Source organism: Trachypithecus francoisi, unplaced genomic scaffold (genome assembly GCF_009764315.1).
Source record: "Trachypithecus francoisi isolate TF-2019V2 unplaced genomic scaffold, Tfra_2.0 Lachesis_group4, whole genome shotgun sequence".
NCBI lineage: Eukaryota > Metazoa > Chordata > Mammalia > Primates > Cercopithecidae > Trachypithecus > Trachypithecus francoisi.
Window position 1 is genome coordinate 103,489,756 of NW_022681469.1, and position 26,514 is coordinate 103,516,269.

Consider the following 26,514-nt stretch of genomic DNA (forward strand, 5'->3'; position numbering starts at 1 on the left):
AGGCTGTTTCCCAAGGCCATCCCCGCCCTGCCACCCCACCTGCTGCTGCTCGCAGGGCCTCTGCCATACAGACCCGAGACCCGGTATCACTCGCCCCCTCCTCCCCCATATCTAGTGGTTCCCAGTACTGCTCATTCTGCATCCAAGAGCTCCCCTACTGCCAGCCTTTCCTCTTGAGATCTACTTAGCCTCCAACATGTACCATGGCAGTGACTTCCTAACCAGTTCTTCCTACACCCCCCAAACAAATTCAGCTTGTCCACTAGCCTAGAGCTTGCTTACCCTTGGACAGCTTGCATCTCCCAAATCCCTTGTTAGAGCAGAAATAGTTTCCTCCTTCCAGCTCCCAGGGAGCACATTACTAGGTGCCCACCCACCTCAGCCGCAGCACCTCTGCCTCATGCTCGACAGATCACACCCTTAAGTTCCAGGAGCCCGAGGTAAGTAAATGCTGGACGAATGAAATTTCTCATGGATGAAGCAGGACTTGAACTAGAACTGTAGGGTAGAGACAGGGAGGAATGGAGCCCTGGGGAGCCAGGAGGGAAAGGTCTGAGTGAGAAGTCTGTGGGGGTGCCAGGAATGGAGGGCCAGAGAAATTCAGGGTGCAGCAGGGCACTGAGCTTGCAGCAACACTTGGATAGGGAGCATTCAGAGCAGGGGAATTTCATGGTGGAAGCGTGTTTGTGGAAGACAGATAAGGAGGAATAAGCACCGGGACCCTCAGCACATTGCTAGCATCTTGCCTGTAACGGGAAGAGAAGTGACAAGGACCCCCTGTGAAGCCCCTGAATGCCTGGCCTTCAAGCACTTTCCCCCAGCCCCTGACACTCCTTGGGCGGCGCCTCTCCTGACCCTGGGCCCTGGTTTATTCAGCTATGTACGTGCCACGGGCCAGGCTGATTCTGGCCTAATCCCCACCAGCCCCAGGGAGATGTTTGCATGCTCAGGTATTTACAGCTACAGCCTGTGGATTAAAGAAAGAATGGGAATTATTTTTCCAGTGGGGAGAAGGGCATACTTTTTCCAGAACCCTTCACAGGAGAGTGGTCGAGCAGCTCCCATCTTGGTCTGGGATGTCTCTGACAGCGGGGCTGTGCTCTGAAGGTCCTGAACCAGGTCCCCAGTGAAATTCATGCACATTTAAAGCTGCCTCCTTCAGAAGGTAGGGGGACAATCTTTACAATGCACTTGTCCTTCTTAAGGTTCAAGTGTCCCCTCCCCCAACACCAAGGCCTCACCCCAGCCCTGTGTGCCATTCAAGTGGACTGCAGAACTCATTCCTCAGTGAAGTGTGGGGGAATTAGATGTCTTACAGGACGTGGCTGGACGTGCCTAAACCCCACGTAAACTTGGCTTCCATTCCATGCTTCAAAGAGGCTTTTCTGGTGAGGGCATCGCCAGGAACAGGGAACCCTGACACAGGGACCCAGTATTCATTCACAGCAAGGAGAGAGCCCCGAAGCTGACCAGGGAACAGGCCTTTGCATAATCAGCCACCCTGAATTTTCCAACAGAGGGACAAAATCACAGCTTGCCACGCAGAAATAACAGTCGAGAGATTAAGGGAAAAAAGCTGCCCAAAGAGTTTATAAATGAATTTCCTCATTCAGGAGCCTCTTTCCAAGTGGGTGACATTTTCCAGAAATGAAATTCACTTCCTTTAAATTCTTGAGTAACCAAAGGCTTGGGGTGAGGCCGGAGTTGGCGGGGCAGGGCGGTGGGGGGCCGGGGGGGGCGGGGGAGGTGCTGGCCGGGGAGGGCCACATTTCCTACAGCACAGTCTGAGGCTTTGTCCTGGTGGGGGAACATGTAGCACAATCAGGGATTACTTAATCTTCTAGGGCGGGGGTTGTGAATGGCCTAAAGCCATCCATGGACAGCCAGGTTAGAAGCACTCACTTAAAAGGATTAGCATTTACTTGCCTCGAGTTATGGTGTGGCATTTCTAAGGACAGAATTTATGGTGTGGCATTTCTAAGGACAGCAATGGGGACACAGTGCTAGAGACAATAAGAACAGTGCTGTCCTTATGGAGCTTACCAGATTGATGGGGATGACACATTAACTAAATAATCAAACCCATACATTTCCACTGTACTTTATTGAATCCAGGATGCCCTCAGATTCACTATTTATTTATTTTTTTATTTTCATGTATTTATTTTTTGAGACGGAGTCTCGCTGTGTTGCCCAGGCTGGAGTGCAGTGGCCGGATTTCAGGTCACTGCAAGCTCCGCCTCCCGGGTTTACACCATTCTCCTGCCTCAGCCTCCTGAGTAGCTGGGACTACAGGCGCCCGACACCTCGCCCGGCTAGTTTTTTGTATTTTTTAGTAGAGACGGGGTTTCACTGTGTTAGCCAGGATGGTCTTGATCTCCTGACCTTGTGATCCGCCCGTCTCGGCCTCCCAAAGTGCTGGGATTACAGGCTTGTGCCACCGCGCCAGGCCTACCATTGATATTTTGTATCACTAAGAAAGAAAGAAAAAGCAGGTGTGTCAAAGTCTGACACACCATCAACTGTAATAATGCATCAAAATTTCAGAAGTGCTCAAATGTGGTCAAGTTTGCATCCTAAAGGCGATGAAATGTGATGCTTAAAATCCAGAAGAGGCCCTAAGAAGGAAAGAATAAAGATACCCTGATGGTGACTGACAAGATATGGAGGGGACAATGAGAAGCACCCCCTACTTAGATGGGGTTATGAGGGCAGGAAAGGCTGCCATTTAGGAAGTAACATTTAAGTCAAAACGATGAGAGGGAAAAGCTGGGCAGGTGGAGGGTGCAGCGTGCACAAAGACCGGGAGGTGAGAGAGAGCCCGAGAGAAGCCCCAGCCTGCAGGAGAGAGTAGCGCAGGCTGAGGTGGGAGAGGAAGGCAGGTGCAGGTCTGGCAGGGCGTTGGGGGTGGTGGGAAGTTTTGGATTTTAGTTTCTGCATTAGTCTGCTTGGGCTGCCATAACAAATACCACGGACGGGGCAGCTCAGACAGCAGACATTTGTTATCTCATAGTTCTGGAGGCTGGAGGTCAGAGTTGTCACCAGGGCTGTTTCTGAAGGCCTTGCCCCCGAGCTTGTAGGTGGTTGCCTTCTCCGTGCCTTCAGAAGGCCTTCCTGCTGTGTGACCTGTGTCCTAACCTCCTCTGCTTAGGAGGATACCAGCCACACTGGATTGGGACCCACCCTAGTGGCCTCATTTTACCTTAATCATTTCCTTAAAAGCCAAATACAGTTATTAATACATTCTGAGGTACTGGGGGTCAGGGTTTCAACACAGGAATTTCGGGGAGACATAGTTCAGCTCACAACAGTCTCAGAGGACTGGAAAACCACTGAGGGTCCAGAGAAAAGGAATGATATGACCGTGCGTGTATTTTTAAAGATCACACTGGCTTCAGTGAAGGGACAGGATTGGATAGGGGGAAAGCAATGGGGACAGGAGCTAAATTTGGCTGGGCTGTCACAGGTGTCAAAATCAGCGATGCCGGTGGCTCTGACCCATGAAAGTGGATGGGCTTGAGAAACAACTTCAGGGGGAGGCACATGTCCTCCTGATGGAGAGGACATGCTCCTGGTTGAGTAAATGGGTCGATGGTGGCCACCTCTGAGCTGGGGAGGATAGGAGGAGGAGGGAGCTTTCACAACTCTGCCTGTCAGGCTGTTTTCCTTTGTGGGCCCCTTCATGAAGACAGCAGTGAACATGCCTTACAGGTCTTGAAAGAAGTGCTGAGGCTAAACTCCCTGTCCCACCCCATCCCTCCTGGACTGTCAGTCCCCCATCACCACCATGACCACGAGCCTGAAGGGACTTGACCTCCAACTGCAGCCTAGAATGCAGTCCACCCCTCGCCGGTGAGCCTTGTCCTGGGCCAGCTGTGGGACTGAGGGAGCGAGCTGGAAGTCAGATGGGCAAGACCAGCCTGGTGGGGTCACAGATAGCCCATGGAGGTCCCATAGGACACAACCAGGCCGGGCCAGTTACTTATGGCAGGGGGTGAGTTTCTCTGGCACAGAGTTTCATCTGTTTCCCCAGGCACAACCTGAGTAGGGGTCATCTGGGCAGCTCACTTTTAGGTAGGACCTCTTCCTCCCACATACTCAGTGAGGGCCCCAGAACCCCAGGCTGCAGTGAGAAGCCTGGAGACAGGCTGCCAGCGAGGGGCTTCACCTGCTAGTGAGTGAACGCTGTGGACGTCATGGCCCAGGCTGTTCCAAATGCCAGTCTTCCCTGTGGCTGTATCTGTGCTGCCTGAGGAGAGGGCCAGGCCAGGCCAGAGCAGGGCCCTGGCTCTGAGTCCAGGTCTGGGCTTGGGTGCTGGACTACCTTGGACTCCTTCTATGTCCAATGTGGCTAATTGTGTAGGGCCCAAGGGACTTGGGGACAGAAGGGATGGAAGGTGGTGTTAAAAAGAGGGAAGGGGCTGGGTGCAGTGGCTCACGCCTGTAATCCTAGCACTTTGTAAGGCTGAGGTGGGTGGATCCCTTGAGGTCAGGAGTTCAAGACCAGGCTTGCCAATATGGTGAAACCCCATCTCTACTTTAAAAAAAAAATTAGCATGCCCCCGTAATCCCAGCTACTCAGGAGGCTGAGGCAGAAGAATTGCTTGAACCCAGGAGGCAGAGGTTGCAATGAGCCGAGATCACTCCAGCATGGGTGACAGAGTGAGACCTTGTCTTAAAAAAAAAAAAAAAAAAAGAAGAAGAAGAAGAAGAGGGAAGGGCTTTGTCTGAGCTGCCGGGCCCTGAGCCTTCAGTGGAAGGCAGGGTTGAGGCCCAGCCCTCAGTGAGCTCATGGAGGAGAAGAGGAGGCCCGGGCTCCTTCCTTAGTGAGCTTGCAGTTACAAAGCAGAGGAAGGAAGCATCCACCTACTGCAGGGAAACAAAACTCCCAGTCCTCAACTGAGCACAGAACAGCCGAGGGTCTATGTGGATCCAAAAAGCCCACGAGGAGGGGAGATGGTTGTAGGGCCTGAATTTCTTCAACAGTCATTTTATTCCAAGGGAAGGATAACCCCAACTGGTTTTCCCATCAAGTACCCTGCACAGACCACAGGAAAATAGTTTACTCTCTGACCAACACCCTTGACCCAAGAATGAAACCAGAGCTCTTGGTGAGCGTGGGAATTCCATGAACCTGGCCAAGGTTACCTCTCTTGGCCCGTGGAATTTTGAGCTGAATACTTTCAGAGCACACCCAGGGTCTGGTGCTTGAGAGCCCTGGTGCTTCTCACCAGCCACATTCCTGGGCTCCCTCCTGACACCAGCACAGCCAGGAAGTAGACACTCTCACTCTTTCTTACCCCAAGTCTTTGGGACCCAGAAGTCTGCTTTTGGCGTGCTGGGGGTATCACCCAGAGAGGGGATCTGGGGAGGGGGCTGCACCACATGGTTCATTAGCAAGACACAGCACACCTCAACATATGGGAAGGGTGGGTAAAACTGAGTCCTGGCTTAAAACCCTAGTCTTTTTCCACCCTGAAAATCCAGAGTAGAATCGCCTGGCACCATCTGCATGGCCCCACTGAGTCAATCTCTGTGTCCTGGTTCTGAGGATATATGGTGAATGAGGCCTCATCCAGACCCTCCAAGAATCTTTGCAGGGCGTGGTCACTGTGAAAAGCACTCCTGCTGCCCCTCAGGACAACCCTTCCCATTTAATCAACCACAGAACAATGGACTCTCTGAAGCCATGGAAAGCAACGCTCAGAGACAGTTTCCATGGCAGCTAGAACAAGAAGGCAGGGTCCAGTGCTCCTCTGCCCAGCTCCCTCAGTCCCTGGCCACATTCCTCAGAGGTACAGTCACCCATGCCCTGTCCAGTTTTACCTGGCGGCCCAGCCCTTTCTGAGCCCCTGGCTGCAGTGACACAGGATGCAGAGGGACCACACGACAGCAAACAGGATGTGTGAGGCCTACTATGGGTTGAACTGTGCGTCCAAAAAGATATGTTGAATCCTAGCCCCCAGTACCTCAGAATGTTACTGTATTTGGGTTGTTGCAGGCATAATTAGTTAAGACGAGATCATATGGGGGTAGGGTGGACCTTTAATCCAGTTAATCCAATATGACTGAGGTCTGTATAAGAAAAGACACACAGGGAGAAGGTAGGCCTATGATGATGGATGGAGGCAGAGACCGGAGTGATACATCTATAGAAGCATCACCATACGGTTAAGGAACGCCAAGGATTGCCAGAAAACACCAAGAGCTAGAAGAGACAAGGAAGGATTCTCCTTATGGGTTTTGGAGGGACCATGGCCTTTCTGACACCTTGATCTTAGACTTCCAGCCTCCAGAACTGTGAGACAGTAAGTTTCTGTTGTTTCAAGCCACCCAGTCTGTGGTACTTTGTTAGGCAGCCCTAGAAAACTAACACAAGGCCTAAGACCTCAAGTTCCTGTCCCTTGGGAAGGCTCCCCCACCACACAGACACCAGCTGCAGCCACTGTGACCCACAATCACTGTGGAAATCCCTCAAAGTCCTTTTCAAACAATCTTCCCCAGAACACGGTATCAGCTGGCTTTGGGTCTGAATTACAGGCCTGTAGCCACAGCAGAGCAGCTGTACTTCTTCCCAGGCCCTCTGTGATTCCAACTGGACCCGAATTTCAGCCAGCTCTGAGAAGTGGAGTCCAGCTTTCCTTCCCCTCTTCCCTCCTTCTCATTGCTCCAGGGAGCCAGGCTCCCCTACTTGTGGTGAACGTGAGCATCTGGGTACCTGGCACACGTTGTAATGCTCAAAGAGAGATAAGAAGCCAATATCACTGCGTGCAGCAATGCCTCTGAGAAGTGTGATGTTCCCGTCCCCAGAATCCAGCTCAACCACGTCGTTGAAAACATTGGACACAGCTTTCCCAGTCAGGAGCAGATTGACAAGTTCCTGCAGATGAGAGAAAGGGGATAGGCTCATCAAGTCTGAATCAGTTACTGAAAGGGTGGAGAGGAGACGGGGGAAAGAGAAAAAGATTGGAAAAGGAAGGAAAGCAAGGAGGAAGAGAGCCTGAGAGCAGAGGAGGCTGTGACTTCAATTTTCCCACAAGCCCTGTGGGAAAGGCACCAACTTTTCTCATCAAGGTAACTCCAGGCACCCATCCACCTTTATTCCACAAGCACTCATTGAGTACCAACTGTTCACAGGACCCTGTCCTATGCTGTAGGCTACTGGGGGCACTGGTGAGAGGGTGAGATATGGCTCTTGACATGTGCTTTGCATCTAGACTGGGGAGTCAGGTGCATGCCTGCATGCTGACTCACAATGCAGGATGTGGCTGGGGCTGTAAAAATGTGTGCACGGAGTACTCTGGAGCCAGATGAACTCAAGGCCACATGACCGAGTCAGGGCAGCTTTAAGGAGAAGTAACATTTGGGTGAGTCTTAAATGATGTTATTTTTTAAAGAAACCTTTTTATTTTGAAATAATTTTAGATTCAAAAGAAGTTGTAAAAATAGTACAGAGAGTTCCTGTGTACCCTTCACCCAGCTTCCCCCAATGATAACATCTTACATAACCAGAGCACATTATCTCAACCAGGAAACTGACCACAGTGCAGTACCAATAACTAAACTCCAGGCCTTGTTTGAACTTCATCAGTGACGGTGGGGTTTTAACAGGGCAGGGAAAGCCGAGGAAGGTACTTCAGTAGGCAGCAGAACAGAATCACAGAGGTGGGAGTAGGAAGCCCAAGTCTGAGTTCTAGCTCTGCCTCTGCCGTCGTCTTACTGCGTGGCATGAGGCATTTGGTGGCCCTGTGACTCAGGCCACATACCTGGCAAACCAACAAGCATGCCAACCCTGGAACTTGGAGACAGTGACATGTGGAGCAACATTCCTCCAGCAGTCACCTGCAACCCATGCCTCCCACATTTTGGTGTACCAACACGGCTGGAAGGTCCCTTCCTTACACAGGGTAACCAGGGGTCCAACCTCCTGTTAGGAGTGGAGAAAATGGGGCTCACAGGCAGGTTACCCAAGCCACATAGCCCATTAGTGCCAGAGCTGAGCTTCCACCTACATCTGGCTCTCTCTGTCCCATGTGACTTCTGTCTTCCCTCAACCCTGTTACCCTCATGGTACTATCTGCCTGGGCACAGATTCAAGATGAAGGGTGGCCTCTAAGGGCCTGCTGAGGAGGAATTTGAGCGAGCCCAGCCCCAGCACTAGGGCAGGCAGGTCTCTCTGTCTCATCCACCTTCTGCCACAGCTGGCGCTGTCTGTGAGGCAAGAAGGAGGCATCACTCCCATGATGGAGCACATAGGAATGGCCAGAACGGCCCTTGACCAGTGTAAACTCTGGAGGGCAGAGGTTATAGAGGCATTTTCCCCTGAATTGTGAAAATGACATCGGGGGTTAATAAATCCCTCAGTTAACACCAACACCCCTGCCCCAGTGATAGTAAAAGAGGCCTCCTCTGATGGCCGCAGAGGGACCTCCACTGGAGGGAGATACTAAAGGGGACTTATTGTGTCCTTGTAGAGGAAATGAGACACAAGAATTTGGAGGAAATATCGGCTGTAAAATACAGCACCTCAGGGGCAGCAGCTGCTGAGAAAGGCACAGCCTTTTTCAAGCAAGTTCCAGTTTTCCCATCTGGTTTTTCAAGAGGAATAAAAGCCCCTGCTCCCTGATCTCTGTCTAAAACCTTCCTCATAGCAAGAAGCCTTCTTGAGATGGTGGAGAAGGGGCATCGGGCCTCTCCCTGCTCCTAGACTCAAAAGTCACACAACGGCAAAGCTCAGCAGTCCCTTCCTACTCAGTGTGGTCTGTGAACCAGCAGAATCCCCCTCCCTGGGGAGCCTGATAGCAACTGAGAATCTCAGGCCTCAGCCCAGACCTACTGAATCTGAGCCTGCTCTTCAACAAGACCCCTAGCGGATTCATTCAAAGTGTAAGAAACCCTGGTCCAGTCCAAATGCCTCTTGTACAAATGAGGAAGCTGACGCGCAGGAGGGGAAAAAGACTGCCCCAGCTCATATTGTGAGTGAAACAGAATAGGGTTTGGGACCCAGCCCCAGACTCTCATCTGGGCTCCTCTGCACCCTGCCTGACTGCTCACACCTGGGCAGCATCCTTCTCTGCCCCAGAAAAGGGGAAGCTCCCATGGGGCAGGCAGGTCCCTGGAGTGAGAGTGGGGCCACCCCAGGCAGCCAGAAGAGTAGCCACTCCCCATGAGGCCTTCCTCTACGGTAGTGGGCAGCAGCCAACCCCCCAATCCCTCTGTGGGTGCCCTGGACAAACCACAGGCCCCAAGCTTGCCTTGTATGGTGCCCAGGTAGGTTTCCAGAGCTGGACGCAAGTGAGCCAGGACCCCCAGGACAACTGAGTCCTCAGTTGGACCCAGAAGATGTGCAGCTCTGTCCAGCCCATCCATGCTATGCATTGTGGCCCCCCATGCGCTGAGAGCCAGATTTCACTGTGGCCTATGTGGCCACTCTGGGAGGCCTCATCATGGGGAGAAAGGCATGGATAGAAGCCAGGTGTAGAGCTGAGCTCCCAGTTTTGATGTTCACTAGGTAACATCTTGAAAAGGTCCCTTCCCTGGTGTCACCTGGGTGACTGAGAGGATCGATGACAAGCAGCTGTTTTCAGGGTCTTCTCCGTCCCCGTGAGGTCCACTGAGGGCCCCTTTGTAATGATGCAGAGAGAAGGGTGGCTATAAAGACAACACCTTGTGCAAACATAGAAGGGGCCAGAGCCATCATCTCCCCACCTGGACCCAGGGTCCCCTGGCCCATGCCTGAGACATTACTCCCTGCGTCCTGGGCTCTGGGCCGTGTAGCACTTTGGTCTGAGTTCAGCCTCTTTTGCATCCTCTGCAGCTCTGGGCACATAGATCAGTGCACAGAAAGCTGTCCAGAAACAGACACGAAACTGAACTCTCTTTCTAGGTCTCCGTGACATGACAGTGAAACCCAGCAGAGGTGGGCATGTGAAAGCTGCTTGGAGAGTGTTGGCAGAGGCAAGAAAGACTTGCCTTTTTCTTGGGCAAGAGGAGGGAGAAGGACACCTCCCTCTCGGAGGGACAGAGGAGGGGGAAGGACCACCTGGGCCCCACAGCGCCCCTGACCTGTGTACAGTAGCCATGTGCTCCAATCAGGTGGCTGGTGGGGACATCAAAGTCCTGGCGGATGCTGGAAAACACAAGAAGAAGCATTGTTAGCACAGCTCTGCCTGACCCAGGTTGCAAACCTCGCTAGGTGACCAGGCGCTCCCCTTGGGTTCCAGGCTAAGACCCAGAATTCCAGATTTGGTGGGAACCTGAGTGCTCTGTTCTATGCCCTCCATGGAGGAGGCTCCCACCCAGAAGGGATGGAGCTAGAGCCCAGGCCTCCTAAAGTAGAGCTCACTGCGTTCTCTGGACAATGGCCTCCATTCCAGTCTCACCAGAGCTCTGCCTACACCAGAGAACAGCAACTGAAGCATGACACAGAAGAGAGGACTCTGAGTTTGGAATCCAGTGTCCTGAATTCACATCCCAACTGTCACTACCAATGGTGAAGACTGAGGAACCCTCTTCCACCTCTGAGCCTCAGTCTGCCAGCCTGTAGAATGGGAGGAATGCACTCTAATGTTTCCTTGAATTATACAGTAACAGTCACTACCATCTGCTCCTGCACCAGGCACTGTACACACGTTATTCCCTAAAACCCTTCGAGAAAACCAAGCCTCAGAGAAGGGATGTCTTGCTCAAGGGTGCTCGGCTCTGAGGCCTGTGCCTCCAATCCATGGTACCACTGTGGTTCCACCCTCAGAATGGGGTCCTTCAAAAGGTGCAAGGTGAACACCTCCTTTGCTGAAGACATTCCTCAAATTGAAAGAAATGGGTTGAGCACCACTAGGCACCAGAACAATTTAGTATCCCCGTAAGCAGAGGTCTGCCACAGGTGAGGCAGAAAACCCTCCCAAGTCTCCATCCTCCTTCCCGACTTGCTGTCATGCTAGGAAGCCTGCCATTAGGACATGGTTCCTTTTAGCTACCCCAAGGTAAATCCCTCTGGGAGATGAAAATCTGTTGAACGGAGCCCTGTAAGGAGCACACAGGGAAGGAGCTGCTATCTACTCACTGTGCTCAGCAGGTGGCAACTGCAACCCCCAGCCCCAAGTGAAGAGGCAATTCCTGGCTCTATTTTATAGATGTGGGAATAAGTGCAGAGAAGCTGGCTCTGGGGGGCAAGGTGAGGCCAGGGAGCCTGGGTCCCAGGTCTGTCCCCCTCACCTCTGCACATGACCCTGGGGGGCACACACAGCCCTGGGAGTCACACTTGAACCTGGGGGTCACACACAGCCCTTGGGGGTACACATGACCCAGGGGGGTACACACAACCCTGGGGGGAAGAGAAACTTGGTCTCAATTTATGCTTTAAATCTAAGATCTGCCATAAGCCTACAAGCCTAAAATACACGCCTGGGTCTCCGTCTGCTTCCAAAACAAGTTTAGAAACTCAAGCTCCACAATACTTGGGGAAAACGCTTGCTTGTGGTTTTTAATAACCATGGCCAAACACGGAAGGTTTATGATCCACATGAGATGAGCTGGGGTTACCCTTGCAGGAGCTTGCAGAGAACCACTAAGGCTTGGGGGTCTTCAGGGAAGGGTGGTTGAGGCTCACCCACCACAGATAGCCCAGCAGGCCTGGGAAGGAGCCAGCTGGGAGTGACTCACAGCAGAGCATAGCACTCAGCTGGCCCTAGCTCAGGCAGAAGAATTGATGGAAATGCTCTCCGCAGCATATACAAGCATCTTCTGAAGAGAAGAAAATAACCTCAAAAGGGTCCTGAGGGGGGTGCCGATAAGCATCACTGGCCCCATGCCACCCGGAGCTTTCAGAAGCAGTCCTAGCTTCATAAGCTCATAGCCTCGTGTTCACCCAGTGGGCTCGAGAGCCTGCGTCAGCTGGGAGCAGGGGGACAGGCAGAAAGGACAATGGGAGGAAATGGTAATTGCATCCTTAGGTGCAAACACGATGGGAAATTCAGCAGTGCGCTGGAATCTTAAAAGGGAGGAACATCTGCATTTCACATCAGGGCATTCGAGAGAGAGAGACGCCAAGGAGTAGCTTATGGTTTAAGAGATTTACAACTTTGGCAAATCTAGATGCCCAGACCTCCCTCTAGGGGAATTCTCTGGAGAGCTGACTGTGAGGAGTCCTTGAGCAGAGGAACAACAGCCTCAGCACTGGCCAGAGAAGGTAATCCACATGGCTAGTCCCAGCCTGCTGTGTGGCCTCGGTCTCCCCTCCTGCAGCATGAGGGGCCTGGAGAAGATGAGAGGTGTAATGGGATGAACTGTGTCCCCTTACAATTTATATGTTGACGTCCTAACCTCCAGCACCTCAGAATGTGTGTTTGGAAACAGAGCCTTTTAAGGGGTGACTAAGTTAAAATGAGGCCATTAGGGTGGGCCCTAATCCAATCTGACTTGGAAGAAGAGGAAATCTGGACACACAGGGACACCAAAGATGCACACTCACAAGCGAAAGATGAAGGTACCATGGTACCATTGTGGTTCCACCCTCAGAATGGGGTCCTTCCAAAGGTGCAAGGTGAACACCTCCTTTGCTGAAGACATTCCCCAAATTGAAAGAAATGGGCTGAGCACCACTAGGCACCAGAACAATTCAGTATCCCCGTAAGCAGAGATCTGCCACACGTGAGGCAGAAAACCCTCCCAAGTCTCCATCCTCCTTCCCAGCTTGCTGTCATGCTAGGAAGCCTGCCATTAGGACATGGTTCCTTTTAGCCACCCCAAGGTAAATCCCTCTGGGAGATGAAAACTCTGTTGAACAGAGCCCTGTAAGAAGCACACGGGGAAGGAGCTGTGTGGACCCAGTGAGAAAGTGGCCACCTGCAAGCCCGGGAGAGAAGTCTGACAAGGTACCAACCCTCTGGCACCTTGATCTTGGACTTCTTGCCTCCAGGGCTGTGACACACGAATGTCTGTCATTATGGCAGCCCTAGAAACCAACACAAGTGGCCTCCAACATCTTTTTAGATTCAGAGCCCTTTCTTCAAATGAAATATTACAGGCAGAAGCCCACTACATGAATCCTATGGGCTGAAGGCAGTGTGGAGGCTTGTCCCATCCTTCTCCTCTATCAGCCCCTGGATCTCCAAGGACATGCAGCATCCTAGGAGCAGGGGCCACCTGAGCCACAGCTGTGACTGTCCCTTACCCAGGACTGACTTAACCATCCAGTCTAATGGGTAGCTGTCTCCTTCATGTACTCCTGAGGGCTGGATAGCCCTGGGCCCTCAGAGTATTCTGCACAGCCTGAGGAACCAGGCACCAAGCTGCATGACAGGAGCCAGGAGGGCCCAGGACCAGACAAAATGGAAGCTGTCTTACACTGGGGGCCCCTCCAGGGAGCAGAGCTTGCTGGGATTTCAGTCCAACAAGCACAAAGGAGGAGTGGGCTGGACCAGGGGGTGGAAACTCACAGAATAGGCTTGGCTCTGGCTGCCCTAACACCAGCCTCCGCAGCATTCTGGGAGCGAAGGGTCAGAACCCTGAACCAAGGGTCTGGGGTGATGATCCAGCCTCCGGGGATGCCTATATCACCCAAAGATAGAGGAGGAGGAACAGAGAGCTTTGCCCAGGATGCCAGCAAGGACCAAACCTCCCAACTCTGTCCACCATCTGAAGGTTCCTGAGATCCTACGTTGTATTAAGAAACAGAACAAAGGGGATATCAGGGCTGCGAGAGTTTGCAAGGCTTGGAATTTTGCAGAAAGTAAGATGAATGCCCAGAAAGAGTAGAGAACTGGCCCTGAGTTAGTGACAGACGTCAGCCCAGACTCAGGGCCCTCTGCTTCCCTTCTCCACTTGCCCTCTGTCCATACATCCCAGAAGGCGAAGAGGCTCTGCCACTGAGCAGGCTGCACAGTGCATGGGCCTTGAATCTGCACAGTCTCAGGCACCTTCAAATGCATCTTTCTCTCAAAAGCCTTGTAAAGCCAGGAGAGTAAGACCACCATCTTTGTTTTACTGATGGAGAAACTGAGGTCCAGTCAGTAAAAAGGACTTGCGGTTTTGTGGTCACACAGAGTAGGCAGGACTAGGACTCTGTCCCTAGTACCAACATCACAGTGTCTGCTGTGGCCGGAAATATGGGATGATCAGTCAGGCCAGCCAGCTCGAAGCAAGCCCTGGAGTCCCAAAGCCCTGCCCCTAGCCCCCACCATTGCTGGCTCAGGCACAGCTCGCCCTTTCATCTAAAAGCCTCACTGTGTGAATCTGGGCATGTGGTATAAAAGTTTCTGAATAAGAAGGAAAATAAGTCCAAGTGGTCTAGAGACCAGGTCCCAGCCTACAGGCACAGCCATTCACCTAACACCAGTGTCCACTTGGCCCCTGACTGGTGAGTGACCTCAGGCATGTCCTGACCTCTCTCTCAGTTTGTGTCTTCACTTAGAAAACCAGAGAACTGGAGCAAGAAATCTCTAGGCGCCTCCTAGGATGTGCACAAGTGTGCCTGGTCCATGACTCTATTGAAAACATCAAGCCTGAAGTAAGCAGTACTTACCCTGGGGAGACCCAACCAGCCATCCCCGCTCCACCTGACCACTAGGGCACCAGGCCCTGGAGGAACCCTGTCCCACCAGGCCAGGTCCTGCTTGCCCTTCCCAGAAACTGACCCTTGACTACATTTTCCCCACCCACCAGCAGTGACCTCCAGAGATAACAGCCCTTTCGTGGGGTTTATGTTGACTTTTAAGGACACCACCAATAGTGTAAGGGCAGCTGTGGTACAACCAAGAGAACTTGGGCTCTAAAGTCAGAGGGCCCTAGTCAAATCCAATTACTGACACTTATCAGTTATTTCCTTCTCTGAGCCTCAGTCTCCCCATTTGCAGTACAGGTACGACGACCCCTCCTTCTATTAAAGACTGCTGTGAGAACTGAATGAGATGAACTATATAAGGCAATTGGCATTCAGTAAACGTCACTTCCTTTTTCCTACTATAACAACCATAATAACAAAAAACAAAACAAAACAAAAACAATGACCAAGAGGTCACGATTCCTGCCATCTCAACCACTCATATCACAGCCAAGAACCCAGAATAAACCGAGACTTCCAAGCAGTTGAAATGGAGCCGTGAATATCTGAAGAGGATTTGAATAGAGCGGATATCAACTGTTTTCCCAGGAGGGCCAAGAGGGAGTAGGCGATGAGTCAGAGAAAATGGGTGTCAGGACCCATTTGCGTGACCTTTGGTAAATCGCTTTCCATTTCTGAGTCTCCGGTGTGTCATCCCCTGACAGGGATAACAATAATTACCTCAAAGGGCTATTGCAATAAGGGACTAGACCATACCAGGTCTTGCAAACTGCAGAGCATCCCACAGGCTAGAGGGTGAAAGTTGTTTCCATTCTTGAAGCAGTAAGAGGAGAGGGCTAGGATGGGAGCCCAGGAGGCAGGGGGAGAGTTGGTGGAAGGCTCTGCAGGACGGAGAAAGAGGGACCTGCAAGGAGGAAGAAGGGAAAGCAGGGGCCCAGCCTCATCAGCAGCTGGCCAAAGCCCTTCCCAAGCTGCCTTCTGCCACCCACCACGTCCAGCTCCTTCCCCCGCAGCCAGACCCTCTGCAACTGATCCCTGCAAACTCCCACCAGTGGCCTTTGCCTACTTTGTTCTTGCTGCCTGCCAAAACCCTTCCCACTTATCCCTCAGAGCCCTGCTAAATGTCACCTCCTCTATAATCTCACTCACCCCAGGGACAGAAATGCCCCATCTCTCCTCTCCTTCCTAAGGACACCCACCAACTGCTGTTCACTCGCCTGTCTTGCCTCTCCAGGTGGCAAGGACTTTGAGGGCCAGAACTGGGCTCCAGACCCCGCAGGTGCACAGCAACTGTGCCCCTAAATGACACAAGGCTACCCACAACTACCCCAGGTGACACTGCATGTGAGAAAGGCCCTGGTGGAAGAGCTTCCAGGAGCTGGAAGAGGCAAGTGGAAGTGAGCACCCCACCCACACAGTTGAGGCTGGTCTGGCACAGGAGACCCTTCCAGAAGGTTAATTACCTCTCCCTCCTTCTGAGGCCTGTCCTCTTTCTCTGCACACCTGGCCCTTCATGAACACATAGGTAAGGTCCCTGGGTGAGTGGGCAGGGGCAGGAGATGCACATAGGACCAAGGGTCAGGAGACCTCCCAGCTCTTCAGCGGCATGGGTGTGGCCCCCATTCTCAGCTGTTCCAGGTGGGCCCCTCCCACCCAGCTCTCAGGCTTGGTGTCCATGGCAGAATGACTGTCGTCACAGGTCAGTGGCTGTGACTTGCCATCTCAGCAGCCTAGGGGTCTGGCCCAGGCACAGCTGGCTTGCTTTAGCCTAGCCCAGGCCAGCTGCACTGGGAGAGGGAAGCAGGTAGTCAAGCACCCAGCTGGTATGGGCCTATCTAGGGCCTCATTTGCCACCTCTCTTTCTAAGTCTAAGTCTTTCTAAGCTGAGCAGCTCCTGTTACCCCCTCCCACAGTCCAGGGAAGACGATGCAGGCACAGGGTCTTAGACTGAGAGCCAGGAGCCTCGGGTGATGCTGCCAGCTGTGCCATTAACTGACCCTTTACTTCTCAAAGTTCCCACACCTGTAAATGAGATAAGGGTTCCAGCCTGTGGGCCCATCCCTTGGGTTGCCACAAGACCACAAAGGCCCAGGATGGCAGCAAGGGCCCTTTCCCTCTCTCCTCCACCTCCAGCTCCCGATGAGGCTAAGCCTCCAGATTCAGTCTTCCACAGGGTCAGGGGTCTGCACAGGGTCTCCAGAGGAAGCGAAGCAGAGATCTACAGGATGGAATTTGGCTCTCTGTAAAGGGGCCTGGGGACAGAGGAGCAGGTGGCTCCCAGGGGTGGGACCAGGGAGAGAGACAAAGTCAGTGGAAGGAAGTGCAGTCTCAGTGGCGGGCCCACTATTTCCATGACACTGGCATCCATGCCCCCGTGGGTCCACCTTCCATTGTCACCTTGGTCTCTTGAGACATTGCTGAAAATCTTCATTAGGGACGCCTCTGCCCCAATCTGAATCAGTGTTCAAGTTGGGCTGGAGTTTATTGAGGAAGTTCCTCTCCTCCTGTTTCCCAGCTAAGCTTCAAAACATCTTAGCACGCTGGGTAGGAAGGACACTGACCCGTCCCACCCTGCCTCACATGTGACCTGGGGGAAGACTCAGGTGAGAGAGGGCAAGTGAGCCACAAAGCTGAGGTGTCTGTGCAGAGATGGAAGCCCAGTGGTCAGGCTCCTGGTCTGGGTGGCTCTGTTCACACCTCATTATTCTGGGCTGGCAGAGGCTCAGCAGAGTCCCAGGTAAGCTGATGAGCATCCCGTGGACCCCTCCCATTCAGAACAGCACATCTGAACCTCCAAGAACCTGTGATTCTCAAGGGGAACAGCCCCTGTTCACATCTCACCCCACGAACCACCCACCCCTGTGATTCCCCCTAGAGGGTCTCTGACAGGGTGAGCACTGCCCACACTTGCTGGAACAGAAAGCTTGGTGATCTCTTTTCTCCATTACTGAGAGGAGCCTGGGGGCCTCTATGAAGGCCCAGCCCACCCTAAACCCACATCTGCTCTCCTGTTCTCAGACACTTGTTTCCTGACTCTGCCCTATCCTTTTGCTAGCAGATGTGGCGGCCTTCTCTGGGCGGTGACTGCCTTTTGGGGATACCCCATGTCCATGCGCCTGTGATGGTGCAGCCCAGGCCTGGCCACGGCAATCACACCAGGAATGGCACCCAGCACCCAGCAGGCTGAGGAACTGCTGGAGAAGGGCTCCCTTGAGCCCACCGTGCAGGAGGACCTCCCTGAGAATACAGCCGGGACAGAGGAGCCAGAAGTGAAGAGACAAAACACAGACACCGACTCCCAAAGACAAACGTCTGGGTTCCTGGATCCAGCCCCTCTTAAAGCCTGGGCCTCTGATAGGAATCAGTCAGTAGCTTTGTTTCTGCTTACACTGGCTGGGAATTGAGCTTCTGTCACTGTCTTTCCAGCCAACACTCACAGTTGGCTTTTGTTTCAGGACTATTTGCACAAAGGAATAAACTATTTTGTTGCTGCCATGGCTTTTAATCTCTTGAGGAGAGTTACGAAGAGTCACAGAGAGACATAGTGTGGGTCCTGCCCAGTGTCATCCCTCACCCTCAGCACCTAGCTTGTGCTGTTCGAAAACTGTTTCAGCAAATGACAAGCTACCACCTCTTCCGGACTTTCAAGACTGCCTTTGAGAAGCTGAAGTTGCTACTGTCATGAAGGCCAAGAATCTACTGCATGAAAAGGTTTTCACCCCCACTGGATCTTCTCAAGGCCTCAATGACCTGGCCAAGCCTGTGCTCCACCGAGGCACTGGAGCAGCCCATGCTCAGTGCTGCCCAGGTCTGGTTCAGAGCTGGCCCTGACCCCAGGACCCTGAGCATCCTTGGGGCTTGCGAGAGCTCCCTGGGGAAAGTTCCAGCCATGCGGTTTGAAAAGCAGCAAAGCTCGGTGAGCATGAAATCCGGCATGAGATTTACCATAAGTAATTCAAGATCTTAGAAAAGAAAAGAAACAGCTTGAAATCAAGTGGGAAAAAAACCTTCACAAGGCTTTGCACACAGCCTGGGATAAACCAGCCTCAAAGGTCTGTTTCTCGACTGTTCTTGAGGCCTCTGACAATGAAGTGGCCAGGCAGGCAGTGGTCGGCAGCGCTCAGCTAGGTTTACATCTGCCCATGGTGTCCTCACCCTGGCTCCGGTCTGGGTTAGCAATGGCCAACAGACAGGAGGCACTGACTTTGGTGCAAGGGCCAAAGAAGAGAAGCCTCCAGTGCCCAGGCATGAGTCAGAGAACCCTCACCAGGACGGAGGGACCACCATGCCCTCTCCATCACACATCACAATCACATGCACGTGTACACAATCAAGTCACCCTTCACACAATCTCAAACACAACCACCAACACCCACATCATCTCACACCTGGCCATACAGCGTCACCAGTCTCTCCCATCCACACACACACACTATCACACCACCACAAACGTACACATACACACGCTGTATTTGTAAAGAACTGGCTGGTTCTTTACAAACTCTGCTTCTCTTGAGCTGAACTACAATTGGTCCTGGAGACTCAGCTGTCTCTTTTTGCTATCAGGACATGTTTTCAACTGCCCCAAGTGGTAACAGATTGCCCTGAAATGGCATCAGAGGATTCTTTGGCAAAGCTGAATCTGAACCTCAGAGCAGGAAGGCCCTCGGCGATCATCTGGTCCTGAGGTTTTTAAGCTATGTATGCAGAGCTGGGGTTTCTCCAAAGGGGGATCTCAGGGGCCATGGCTGGACAGCAGGGGTTGGTACTGGATTGGGAGGCTGGGGAGGGGCAGCAGGGGACTCTCCCTCCTACCTCTGCTGCTCTAATCAAAGTCATTCTGCTGCATCTGCTTCACACAGTGAGCTTGAGGATAAAGCTTATTTGGGTAAAAAAAAAATCAGATTTTGTTTTCATTACAAACATAGTTTAAAAAGCACCAGCCCAACCCCTCCTGTTAGATAAAGAACCCAAGGCACAGGCTGGGTCAGTCACATGGTTGTCGGTGACTGAGCTGAGCTGAGGACCTAGGTATCCTGGTGCTACATTGTGGCCAAGAAGTGAGTGCCTTCCTGTGACTTGCCACCCCACTGGGCTTCCCGGGACAAACTTAATGGTGCCTGAGGTGTACGACATTTGTACCCAAGTGTCCAAATGTCTGTAGAGAAAGGCCTTTGCCGGCTGCTAGCCCCGGAGGCAGCAGGCAGAGGTGGGATTCCAGTCCCAGAACTGTTATCATTGCCCTACAAATCACTGCAAACCTTCAGCAGAGCCTGGTATCCCTCAGAGAGCCAAGGCTGGAGGTGCTGGGATGCAGGGAGTGCAGTGTGACTGGCACGTGAGAGGAGCAGGCTGTTCTGGGGACTACCCTCTGGAAGGCCATAGAATGGCTTATTCACGGGCACACTCCCACATGCAGAAATGCTAGCACATTATCTGAAATAATTTCAGTGTGGCTGTCTCATGGGATCTGGGCAGCACCATGACTGCCCAGGCTATTCCCATCCTTGCTGGCATTCCTGTCTTTCCGCTTCAGGAGTCTCCCCTGGGCCCCAGGTAGGGTGGAAGGGTTAGCTCCACTCAGATGCCCACATCTGCAACCCCTCCGGGGGAAGCATGCAGCAGTCAGGAGGGAACACTGATCTGGAGGAGCCCCCAGGCGGCACAGGCTGCCCAAAGCCTGCCCTGATCCTCACTCTAAGCCCTCAGTTTAACTAAAAGCTTAACTAAAGTTATCTTGAACTTGAACAAATCAGAGAGAGTTGGGTGTCTTCTCAAATACACCTCTGCACTGCACGACCTTGGGCGGGGCGTGGTCCCACGGCCCCTCCTCACCCCTCCAGTGGCACTCAGCACAGGGAGCTCTCGGTTGCTCTGGACGTGCCTGCCAAGGGTGAGTGTCACTGCAGAAGCCCCGTCGGGAATTGCTGGACATCCCTGTGGCTGTGCCTATGGAGATGGCAGCACGGCCTCCCCCACAGGGCCCCAAGCCAAGGCTGCAGGCAAGAAAAGACAAGAAGGCACACAGAGGCATCTGAGCTCCTGGGATAGGGTCGGACCAGCCGTGGCCATTATTCCCAGCTTGTACCCACCAGGAGCTGTGCTAAGCACAGCTACATCTTGTAAGGCAGGAATTCTCACTCCCACTTTAGAGGAAGAGACTCCAGCTCTATTCAGAGGAGTAGAGAGTCAGGCCTAAAACCAACCAACTTTTTCCAAAGTTCAGGTTTACAAACAGCAAACCCAAAGAGCCAGCTCTGGGGCCAGATGGCCTGGGTGGGGCCCAGGGCCACCAGTTTTACTTGCTGTATAATCTCAAAGCCTACTCACCTCCCTCAGCCTTGCTTCCTCCTCTGAAAAACAGGGATGGTGCGAGCACTCACAGCGGTGCCCACCTAACACAGCTGCTGTGGACTCCATGTGTTTGTACGCAAAATGTTAAGGCAAAGGGCCTGGCGCACGGGAAACCTCACAGACACTATCCTTACCACTGGCAACGAGACCTGCCTACACACTGTCATCTTAGGAGAGGGGAAGGGGAGGCCACAGGGTAAGACGAAGCCCAAGGCATGCCTGCCTGCCTGCCTGGCTCCAACACCACAGCAGGGCTCTATTTGGGTCCTCTGGGAGACAAGGCCCATACTGCCCCAGGGGCCTTGACCATCTGCCTGCAGGACCCAGGGAAGAGCCACAGATGTCCTGGAAGAACAGCTGGACTATGTGTCTGTGTGTGTGTCCATGTCTTTGTGAGTTTTTGTGTGTCTGTGTGTGTGGCCATGTATGCACATCTGTGTATCTGTGTGTATTCATATTTGTGTTTGTGTATGCGTGTTGGCAGGGGTGTGACTTCAGGCCCATAAGCATGAGGCTGTGCAGGTCCAGCAGGGCAGCCTTCCCCACACTGACTCCCCACAGGTGCCCAGCTTGACTGGAAAGGGTAGGGAGGGGGAAGAAGCAGCCCTAGTCCCCCAGCTCTGCACAACATGAAGACTGGCCTGGGCATGGAACCCTGAAGCCCCTTTTAGAGGGACAGGGCTACATACAGGAGCATGCAGGTAACAAGGCACCCACTCCCAGGCTGCCCCGGTGACCACCAGAACAGACACACTCGAGCACAGAGCCCTAGACTCCCAGAGCCAGAGGGCCCCCACACGGATGGGGGCGCTGAGACTGGCATCATTGAGCCTGGCCCTCCTGAGAGTGCAGCTTCCCCTCAAGGAGACCTGGAGACTCCCACCCAACCCGTCAGCCCAGGAATGAGGCAAACCAGGAGCAAACCCAGTCCTGGGGAGAAGGTGGTGCAGCTTATGGTCTCCACGCACGTGAGTCCACGCCAGGAATGAATCATATCATTATGGCAGGATTAGAAGTTGGAAAGCGCTGTGCACTCACACGCATTTAATAAGGTCAGAAGCAGCAAGCAGCAGGCAGCCTGGCGCACGAGGTCACAGAGTCCCCACTGTCCTCCCCCGAATCCACAGCAGAGGCCCCTGGAAACAGGGAGGGCGCCGACCAGACCCAACCAGGCCAGGAAAGAAGTGTCTCCTGCTGCGACCTCCCGCCCCTGGGCACCCCAAGGCTACTCACCCGCCTCCCCACTTCCCAGGGCCCACCTGCTGAGAGCTGTTCCCAAGTCCTCCCCACCATGCACCCCTCAAAGTAAGATTCACTCTCCCAGGACTCCAGGCCTCCAGGGTTCTGTCCTCTGCTTGAAAGAGAATGGGGCAATCGATTATACTTTCCACAACCATTCACGCGCTATTAATCTGCTACGCTTCCTGGTGACATGCCCAGGTGACAAATACAAAGAGGCCTAAAAAGCTCCTAGCAAATGAGTTTCATGGGGAAATTCCAGCTGGGGGGCAGGCTGGGGGGGTATGTTTCATCTGATACAGACTCATCCTACAGACCCTGCCAACAGGGGTCAGGCAGGGGAGATTAGGACAAGCCACCCTGCCACCTCTCCCTGCCTCCAGGGCCTACTAGCCACCGCCCACTCACCACCGAGGATGCCAGTCTTGTCCTCGCAGCTACAGGGCTGCCTTGGTCTACAGCGAGGCCTCCCTGTCCTGAGCTCTTGAGGGCCCTCGGCCATCTCCTGGGTTTCAGCCTCAATTGTCCATCCCCTGCACAAGTGCCAGGGGCATCCCCCTGAGTGCTCAAGTGCGTACACACTGCCGTCCCAGGCAAGCTCCTTGAGGGCCGGTGGCGTGTCTTTCAGGTTGTCCACCACACACATGGTAGCCCTGGACATGTGTACATGTAGAATGTGACTACTTTCTCTCCTCCACCAGCAGACCTTCCCCTACTCCTTCCCCTACTGCACTGCTTCATTCATCCTTTCCACAACATTTATGGAGCCCTCAACATGTGCCAAGCACCATCCTGGGCTCTAGGGAGGCAGCAGTGAACAAGACAGATCAGCCCAGCCCCAGGAAGTTGAGGGAGAAAGATACTCACAGCTCCGTGGACCTGGACAGGATGGCAGACAGGGTGAGCAGGATGCAGCCATAGGGGCCCACTTCAAACTGGGAGGGGGAGAGAAAAATGAGCTCCATCCCATTTGCACCTCCCTCTTCCCAGCCCCACACCTCTGTGGGAGCCACACCCCAGGGAGCAGCCTGCCCTGAGCCAGCTGCCTCCAACCCAGCCCTGGGGTTGCTGGGTGGCCCGAAGGCTGACCTCCTAAAGGATGGGGCATTGGAACAGCCTGAATGACAACGACAGCAGAGCGAGGGTGATGCAGGGACCACCACAGAGAGCATCAGTGACCTCAGAGTCCTCGAAACTCATAAGACAGCAACAGTCATGGCCAGCTCCATTATGATGCAAGCGTCTAATGGGCATTATCACCCTGAACACTCTGACAGGCCTGGGGGACGGTACTATGATTACTGCCCTCTAGCATATGTGGAACTGAGGCTCAGAAACTGAGTGACCAGCTTGAGGCCGCATAGCCTGTCAGCAGCACACACGGACTCCAGGGACCTCTAATTCCAGATCCCTTACTCAGAAGAACTGTGCTGTGCTGAGAGCAGCAGAGAGCAGGTTTGGAGCAGAGTCAGGATCCGGTGAGGCGGAGGAGGCAGCCATGTAGATGCATATCTTAAATGTTTATATATATATTTTAAAATATCAACATTTTGGTATTTTGTTCATTGTGGATTTTTCTGATTAACTTTGATTTTTTAAAACGATAGGTTTTGCTAACTTCTGAGTTTTTTGGCAACCCCTTAGATTTTTGCATCCAAAGTGAGTCCTCCTCCAAATTTTGGTTTGGAGCTGGTGTCCTGGGGCCTGTCCGCCTAATTTAAATCCTCGCTCTGCCACTTCTTGCTATGTGACCATGGAAACATTCCTGGACTCCTCTATCCTCAGTCTTCTCATCTGTAAAAAGAGGGTAATAATCACAACACCTACCCTCACCAAGTTGTGAAAATTACATGAGCTAATCCTTATAAAGTACCTCAAACAGGGCCTGGCACCTGTGTTAGCTGTTAGAACGAAGCTGGCTCTGCCCTGCCCATCTGTCCAGTGAGCCCAGTGGGCCACAGCCTACTGGGATGGGCCATGTCACTTCTGCTCCCTGGAGAAACGCCATCCCCAACTGCAAGTCAGTGTGAAGGCCTCACCCATCCCACTTTGGAAACCATGAACTGTGACTGAAGACACTGCCTGTTATAATAGTCAGTGTTCTTTATGTGTAATCACATTTTGGACATAAAATTAGAAAGAAAAAAAAAATCCCAACTTGTTTCTCCCGGAACAGACAATGAAAATTATAAAACTTATCATGTTTACATTTTTGCCTTGGCTGCCAGGAAGCTCAGAGACAAATATGGTTCTCTACCATGGTAACTACTGCAGCTCAAGCTTCTGATAAAATTATCTTTTCCTCAAAATATACTCTTTGTTTCCATCCATGAATTCACTTGGTCAATCAGTCATTTAAAAAAAAAATTATTGGTGAAATTTCTGTGCCGAGAGGATGCTCCCAGCTAAGGCTGTACTTGTGAACAAGGTGGATATGGATCTCTCCTCCTGGGGAAGTAACTTAGGGAAGAAAAAACAATAAGCAACTTGAAAAGGCTGGAAGAAGGGGTTCTGCCATGACAGAAATGCAGGCTCCTTCAGAAACACATAGGAAGGGCCTTCAACACAGACTTCAAGTTTGGGGAGGGAGTATCAACGAAGGGTTTTTGGAGAAAGCGATGTCCAAACAGAAACCTAAGGGAAGGGAAGGAATCAGAAAAGTGAACGTTGCTCCAAAAGGAGGAGCACATGCAAAGGTCCACGGGCAAGAGAGGGCAAGTTGACTATGCAGGGGCACAGCAGAACCCTGAAGACATAATTTTCTTTTAAAAAGCAACTTCCAATCTTTTTTTTGGAAATAGGAATGGAATGAATGAATCAACAACCATCTTCAATCAACCTCATCTTCACTCTGTGATCTCAGGCCAGCCACTTCATTTCTGCTGCCCTGTTTCCTCTTTGCAAAACAAGAATAATGAAGACCCACCTGGCCTATTTCCTTGGCTTCTGGTGCACATTCTATGACACAATGTCTGCGGAAGTGCTCTGAAAATGGCAAAGAGTAATGCTGATGTCTCCCCCTGCACGGGGGGACACAAGCCCAGGAGGACTTGGGCCACCAGCCCCTTGTCCCAGCTCTGCATGCTGCCTAGGGAAGTCATGAAGCTCTTGGTCTCGGTGTCCCTTTCCATAGAAAGCCTACCTAATCTGCCACAAATTTCCATCTCCCCTTGGACGAATCACAAAGTGTTCTTGGTCTCAGTTTCCCCTTCTGGAATTCTTGCCTACTTCTGCCATGGACATATATGCTGTCCTGGGGCAGCAGCAGTACTTTCTTGGCCTGTGGTCTGTTTCCCCTTCCGCCATGCCTGTAATGCCTACATACCGGCAATGAAGAAACGGACACAGAAGCCCATTGTAAGCCCCAACTCTCTATGTAAATTTGGGGAACTATTATTACATTTATGCCAGCATTTCCCTCAGTCCTAGGAACACCCTCAAGGAGACCCCCGAGGCCTGACATGCCTCTCTTCAGTGGGTGGGGAAGAACCCTGCTTGAGGCTTCTTGCTCTTGCTGGAATACAACTAAATGGCACCAATATTCCATTTTGTTTTTTAAAACTTTTATTACAATTATCTCATCAAATTCAAGCTGCCAAGACATGGGAGGCCACAGGGCAACATGCCTGCATTGAAAGGCGAGGTCAGGCAAGGCAACTGGCCTGAAAACTGCCATCAGGGTCTAGAAAGTGGTGCCACTTGGGAAGAAGAGGCCATTCTTCCAGTGCTGCTCTGCACTCCGTAGAGACTTGAGTCTACCAAGGAACTCCAAGGGGAGGCAGAGGTGGGGGCATCCTCCAGCTGGCCAGGAGCCTGCCAGACACCTTGCCCAGAGAGTGAGCAGTAATGAAAACACAGCAAGGAGGCAATTTATTTTGGGCAAAGATGGCTTGGTGTACATTTCCAGGCCTGGCACAAGGAACCCCTCTTAGGCCCAGGCCATGGAAAATGAATTTGGTGAGGGCAGTGCTGAGGCAGCTCAACTGCTTCCAGCAAAAACATGAATTAAACTGCAGGCGGAGAGCTGCCTTCCAGGGTGAGGAGGGCCGAATATGGACTGCCTGTACCAAGGACCAAAGCCAGGCGAGGAGGCAATTGTCTTGAGTCCAGAGGCATCGCTGCAAGGAGGCTCCCTCGCCCTGGAACAAATCCCACTCTCTGAACCCCTTCCACAGTCCCTGTCTTGGTTAGGCTTCATCAAAGTCCTGGGGTACAGGCTGAGGGGGAGGCTCCGTCTCATGGACAAGGATGCAGAGGTCCTGGTGCTGAGGGGCCACCCCAGTCCATCAGTGGGCAGCTACAAGCCTCAGGATCTGTGGGCATTTGAGCAATCACCCTCAGGCTCCACTTTAGCCCCTGAA

At 52.6% G+C, this 26,514-nt stretch overlaps 1 protein-coding gene across 6 annotated transcripts in view; it reads right to left on the reverse strand.

Annotated features, from left to right (window-relative positions):
• The window catches only part of MINDY4 (MINDY lysine 48 deubiquitinase 4), a 125,829-nt gene that overhangs the window by 10,522 nt on the left and 88,793 nt on the right, over positions 1 to 26,514 (reverse strand). For all 6 annotated transcript variants that reach the window (XM_033194616.1, XM_033194613.1, XM_033194614.1 and 3 more), the window contains exons 13-15: positions 23,021 to 23,088; positions 10,066 to 10,129; positions 6,719 to 6,880 (exon numbers count right to left, since the gene is read on the reverse strand). In XM_033194616.1, the coding sequence (XP_033050507.1) occupies positions 6,719 to 6,880; positions 10,066 to 10,129; positions 23,021 to 23,088 (294 nt within the window). The remainder of the gene's footprint in view (positions 1 to 6,718; positions 6,881 to 10,065; positions 10,130 to 23,020; positions 23,089 to 26,514) is intronic.